The sequence below is a fragment of the Crocuta crocuta genome, unplaced genomic scaffold, assembly GCF_008692635.1.
Source record: "Crocuta crocuta isolate KB4526 unplaced genomic scaffold, BGI_CrCroc_1.0 scaffold289, whole genome shotgun sequence".
Classification (NCBI taxonomy): domain Eukaryota; kingdom Metazoa; phylum Chordata; class Mammalia; order Carnivora; family Hyaenidae; genus Crocuta; species Crocuta crocuta.
This window is the reverse complement of record NW_027533264.1, coordinates 715,818-721,963: the sequence shown is the minus strand read 5'-3', so window position 1 is coordinate 721,963 and position 6,146 is coordinate 715,818. Positions and strand designations below refer to the sequence as shown.

The window sequence follows — 6,146 nt, the reverse complement described above, 5'->3', positions numbered from 1 at the left end:
CCGATCAGCATCCCGGTGAGGACGGTGGCTTCCTCCCGAAGCATGATGGCTCCCGAGTCATAGAAACGTCTGCGGGGCGGGGGAGCGGGGGACTGATGGTGCAGCACCCTCCGGGGGAGGGGGGGCGTGGTAGCCCACCCCGCAGGGCTGCTCTTGTTGGCTTACTACAGACCTTTCCTAGAGGAAGGAGGTGTCTCTTTCCTGCTCACCCCTCAGGTGTGGATCTGATCTCTCCCTCAGAGTGGGTCCCACCCGTCCCCCACCTATTAGAACGTGTGTTCCCAGAGAATACTGTCCTCCACCCTCTGAACTACCCCTTGCCCACCAAGCCCAGAGTCATCCAGACTGGTAAAGTCAGGAAACAAGTTCTAACCACTGGTGCTTGGCATACAGTAGGTGCTCAAAAATATGGTGATGTAAACTCTGACATGTGAGAACAGACTAGAGATGGAATGCAATAAAAACATCGGGTTGTATGTGAGTACTGGCTTGGGAGGGAAAGACATCGCCCAGGCCCGTACTCAGCTTCAAACACACCTTCTGTCTGGGACCCCTGCCCCTGGGACCCAGTCTCTCTGCAAACCCGCAGTGCAGGGACTGAAACTCTGCACACTGGGACTCTATCCTCCGTGGGTAGCAAGTACAGACTGCTGCCACTGTTTGAGGAGTAGATAGGGCTCTGTGTTACAGGTCGTGGAACAAGGCTAACAGGTAAAATGATACACAGTGGAGGCTTGTTCAGAGGTGTGTCTAAGGTTAGGGCTGTGCATGAGGTCAGTGCTGCGGAATGGTGGAGAATAATTAATCTGACTTGGAAGAGATGGTGGTGGTGCTAAAAGGTGTGTTCCAGAATGGCGGTTGCAGTGGCCAGAGGACTGTCTGGGAGAGGGAAACTAGCAAGTTAGCAGTGCATGCTGGGAGTTGTAGTCCAGGTACTGAAGGTTGCTCTAAGAATTCAAGGATCAAGTATGTTTAGGCGATGTACATGCACACTGGGACCTGTGGTCTAAGCTGACTGAGAGGGTCTGACCTGGTGGTCCGGGTGTCCCGCAGAGCTGTGGTGATGTATTCTGACATTCGCTTCTCCATCAGTGCCACTCGGATCCATGCCCGGCCCTGGAAAGCACACTCACCTTTACTTGTTGCCCTGAAGGGACCCATGAGTGCACCATTGGGTCTAGACCTCCTGTGGCTCTTCTACCCAGTGCCTGTAGGCAGGGGTGAGGATCAAGGAGCAGGCAATCCCCCGTGTATTCCCCTGCAACCAACAGCTGCCCTGCCCCTGCCCATCACAGGCCCCTCACCTTGGCTCGGGCTGTGCTGATGTTCTCCATGTTCTCAATACTGCTCACGCAATTGTTGGGCACTTTGCTGCAGGCCAGCCGGATATAGTCCCAGAAGCCCCGCTGCCCGTCTGAGCTGAACCAGCTCACCGGACCTGCTGGGGCACAGGCTGAGCCAGGGCAGGGAGGGGGCTCAGCAAAACCAGGGAGTTTGTACAGGGTCCACGTAATGGGGTGTACACATGCATAAGTCTAAGCAGTCACATAGTACCTACCCCCAAACATATGCACACACACATGCATGTACACAAAGGACTAGCCAGCATATAACTGCACGCCCATTGATGGGGCTTGTGGGCACCCACTCAAGTGGCCAGAAGACCCCCTGCCCTCTTCCCAGCTCTGTGCATGGCCCAGCCAGAATTGGGGCCAGGGTCAATGAGGGGGTTCAGAAAGCCACAAGGGAGATCAGAGTGGGTGGCTGGAAGCTAAAGGCTGGGAGTTGGGAGGGCTGGACAACAGGGGGCAGGGAGCTGGGCCCGCCCACCTTTGAAACGGTGGCTCAGGATCTGCTCTAAGATGGCTGCAAAATTCACAAACTCCTCGGATGAGTCATCGATGGGCTCTGCCGTATACTTCTCCAGCAGTGTTTTCACAGAGAACCTAGAGAGGGGGCAGTGGAGGGTCCAGTGAGACAACAGGGCCATGGCAGTAGAGGAGGGGTCTTAGGCAAAGAGAGGGAGAGAAGGGCAGAGAAGAGGTCATGAAGAGCATGGGTGTGGTAGGGAGGGAAAGGGAAAGTAGGTGAGAGATCAGGGGGGGGGGGTGGGGGGAGGGATATACAGTGACCACAGAGGTGCTGTGACCTGGAAGTGATAGAGAAGCAGGTGGGAGACTGATAGACATTAGGTGACAGGAGAGGTGACAGCTAGAGAAAGGAAGCTTTAGGAAGAAGGTACGAGAGGGGATAGAACACAATAGGTAGGAAGACGAGGCACTCGGAGGCCGGGGTCTGTCCCAGAGCCCCTTCCTTCTTGCCCATCCTTTGGAGTTGCATTTTCTGTGTGTGGGTTGGTGGGTCTGCTAGGAGTTAGAAGGGGGTTTGTACCCCTGCCCTGTGCTGTCTTCTGCTATTGCTGGGACAAACTTCAGTCTCTTTCGGGGGCGGGGGGTCACCTGTGCCAGGACATGTGAGTTGGCACTGAGCACATGGAGCGTGGGCACGCAAGGGTGGCCAGGTGGGCTTTTAGCACACGGATGCCCCCTTCCCCCTTCTCCTTCCTAGCCTGGTCGCCCACACACCAGCTGCCCAGAACCAGGCGGTGCAGAGCTGGGTTGGGGCGGGGTGTGTGTGTGTGTGTGTGTGTGTGTGTGTGTGTGTGTGTGTGTGTGTGAGAGCAGGGTGGGTCTGACACACACATTGGGTATGTGTAGGGGTGCATTGGCGGCAGATGTCTGGAAGGGGTCTTAAGGGTCCTCTCAGAGAGGAAGGGAATCAAGGGAAGCTGACAGGGCTGAGAAATGAACCCAGCAGCCCCCATCCCTCTCTGCAGGCCTGCTCAGAGCCTCAGCTCCCTCTGCAATCCCTACCCCTGCAATCTCCACCTGCCATCCCTGCAGCGGGATGGGGCAAGAATGAGGACGCAGCTCCCAACATCCCATTATTACCCTCTTGTGGGTAGCAGAGCAAGAGTGGGGTTTTGGAGGACAGGGGGCTGCTTGGAACTCCNCCCCCAGCTTATCAAGCCCCGTAACATGTCAAGCACTGTAGTTTGCATGTATTAGCTCATCCATCTTTACAACAGCTCTGGGAGGTAGGTCCTCTTACTATCTTCATTCCCATTTAACAGATAAGGTAAATGAGGGTTTAAGAGGTGGACTGATCTGTTCAGAGTCATGCAGCTCATGAAGAGTCAGGTAAGTATGTCTGATTCCAAAGCGCTTGCTCCTTCTGCTACATCTTGTGGCCTCTGGTGGCTGTCACGATTACCAAGGCCTGGGAGGAGCCCCTACCTCCTCTGCCTTCCACTCTGCAGGCTCCAGCCCTTAAGCACTGGCCTCTGAGGCTCTCAGACCAATGGCAGAACTGAGCCAAAGGACCTACCTCCCTTCTCTTTGGGCTTAGAACCCATCTGGCCTGAAATCAGAGCCACGTCAGTGTTGGGGTTGTAGTAGGGGGAGGCAGCCTGGGGGACTCAAATCCTGTTCCCATGTGATACCCATGTGGCCTTGGACAAGTCATTTAATCTCTGAGGCCCAAACAGGAATAATATAGTACCTGCCTCAGGCTCCCGGAAAGACAGGGAGAAGGTGAGTGGGTGTAGGCCACTGGGCAGGGGTGGTGAGGAGCGGGGCCATTAATGGTAAGGTTGGCCCTGCTGGAAGGAGCCTGTGTTTAGGGCATTAGTTGGGCTTCATTAGGCAGCACACTCCACCCGCACCCCCCTCCACTGTGATATTTTCTGGTCATCTGGGTCAGCCCTCAGTGGGGGCCTGGGGCTGGTTTCAGTGTGGCGGCCATCTGCCATCTATCCTCAGGGGTGTCGCAGAACTGGTCATCGCCCCCGGGAGCCCCATGGTGTGTTCCTTGTTAGGAGGTGCAGTGGCTGCTGCAGGTTACCATGGAGATAGGGAGGCCAGGGCCCAGGGGAGCCCTTGGCCTGCTAAAGGGAACTGTTCTGGGAGCTGGAGGCGAACCGCATGACAGCGATGAGGTGGCAGGGGCCCAAGGGGTTTCTGAGCCTTTGTTGTGCCCCTGCTCCCCTCCAAAACTCTATGCCTCACACCCCAGCTCTAAGCCCACTTCCAATCCACCGGAACTTCTGCTTCTCCAGCCTAAGCCAAAAGGAGATGCCCCTCCCCCTTCCCCATGCACTCAAGAGGCCCAGCTGCCATAGCCGGCAAAAGAATCTTCTCAGGGACTGGAAGGGTATCATCAGGACGGGGCGATTTTCACGTGTCGGACATGTGCTCCTTCATGAATGATGCCAGTACAATTCCTTGGTGTGGCTGTTACATTGACAGTGGGGATGATGAGGCACCCAAGGCCCAGAATGGTTAGGAGACTTCCCCGTGGTTGCACAGCAAATAACTGATGATGGAGTAAGAGTTTGAGCCTAGAACCCTCTGGTCCCAGAGGCAGAAACCTTTGTTTTATACCACACTGGCAGGGGATGAGGGGGCAGGGGGGAGGCAGCGGCCTGCACTTTGGGCTGGGGCAGAGGCAGTGTGGTTGGGTGTGTGTGCTCAGGAACCTGGAAGGAGCTATGGGAGGAAGGAGCCAGGGCAACAGTGAGCACCGATTCCTGGGGGAAAGAGCAGGCCCAAGGCCTGTGTGTAGGCAGGTGGGGGTGGCAAGGCAGGACAGCTGAGCCCGGCACTTGGAGTGCCCTGCCCTCAGAGGTGGCATGGGGGGTGGGGAGGTTGCAGATGGAGAAGGCAGCTGGTATGTGTGTGTGGGGGGGGGTCCTAGAGGGAGAGATGAGGGCAGATGAGGCCGAAGGACAGTGGCTGAGCAACTGGCCAACCCTAGCTCAGGGCAGGGCAGGGCAGTGAGGGTGAGTCGCTGTAGGGCTGAGGTGGGAGGGTTCACCCCCTGTGCCCCCCAAAAGCAGATGAATCTTCCCAACACTGCGACAGCCCCACCCTCAGGGACACATTTGCCCTCCCAATCTCCTCCCTGGAGCCCAGGAGACCCAGGCTCCTTCGGGCAGACCCTCCCTTCCCATGGCAGGCACAGCGCCCCTCACCATTCACTGGGTGGATTCAGGGGCTTTGCCCACACCCCCAGTTGATCCTGCCACAGGCTGCAGCTACCCAGAGATGGAGGAGGGCACCATCTCTGCTCCCAGATTTGAGCCTGGGAAATCTCCCAGGAAAGCCCCACTCCAGAGAGGCCAGGCTGACAGGGGTGGGAGTGAGGGTATGCTTGGAGGGCATTCAGGCCGCTACCTGTCATTTCTTCTCTGCCCACCCCGCCCCCGCCCCCAGCAAGGGAGCCAGCCATCTCCACCCCTCCCCCTCACACACAATGTCACTTCCTGGTTTTCACAGGAAGCTGCAGTGCCAATTAAACACCCCTCACCCCCAGGCCCCAGACTGGGCATAGGCCTGACTTGGCCTAGAAGGGTAGGGACCAGACCTCCAAACCCCCTCCTAGTCTGGGTCTGAGAGGGACAGTGGACGCTCTCCTCTTAACTCTGTGCTCCTTCCCTTTTCCTCCGTGGCTGCTGTGCATCCTCCCGCCGGCACTCTCGGTCCACATTTCCGCAGCCGCCCCGACGCCTTCCCCTCCCCACCCCCCCGCCAGCGGCTCCCACCTGCACACGGTGATCAGGTTCCTACGCTCCACGGCCACATTGCGGGAAGATGCTTTCTTGGAGGACAGCCCCAGAGCCATGGTGGTCTGGACAAAGCTCGCTTCCATCCAGATGTGCGGCCACTGCTGCCGCCACCAGCTGCCCCCCACCCCGCCTGGAGCCCCGGCCCCCCCGCCGGATCACGGCTGGGCCCTCTGCCCGCCGGGGCCCCTGGATCCCTGCACGGTCATCCCCCTGCCGAAGCTCCCGGTGCCCGGCCCCCTGGCACCCTCCCCCGGCGGCGATTCCAGAGCAAAACAAGGCCGGGGAGGGAGCTCTCCGAGGTGCTGAGCCGGGGACCGTCACCCCCCCCTCCCTTAGACGCCCGCCCCCCTCGGCTGGTGACGTCAGGGCTCTCGGGCCCCGCCCCTGGCAGGCCGGGCACCAATCCGCAGAGGATGCAGAATTTGGGGGTGGGGGGAGAGGGCTGGAGCAGAGCGAGGGCGGAGGGGGTCCCCGGAAGAAGCAGCGATTGGAAAGAGGAAGAGGGGGCATCTGGCCTGTT

General features: G+C 58.5%; 1 protein-coding gene across 3 annotated transcripts in view; it reads right to left on the bottom strand.

Annotated features, from left to right (window-relative positions):
* Positions 1-5,766, bottom strand: part of RUNDC3A (RUN domain containing 3A) — a 9,261-nt gene extending 3,495 nt beyond the window's left edge. Inside the window, exons 1-5 of one of the 3 annotated variants that reach the window (XM_077747691.1) lie at positions 5,603-5,766; positions 1,831-1,946; positions 1,305-1,453; positions 1,031-1,116; positions 1-69 (exon numbers count right to left, since the gene is read on the bottom strand). In XM_077747691.1, the coding sequence (XP_077603817.1) occupies positions 1-69; positions 1,031-1,116; positions 1,305-1,453; positions 1,831-1,946; positions 5,603-5,709 (527 nt within the window). In that variant the 5' untranslated portion in view covers positions 5,710-5,766. The remainder of the gene's footprint in view (positions 70-1,030; positions 1,117-1,304; positions 1,454-1,830; positions 1,947-5,602) is intronic. The other 2 variants (XM_077747692.1, XM_077747690.1) reach the window with 2 other exon arrangements.
* Positions 5,767-6,146: the final 380 nt, after the last annotated feature.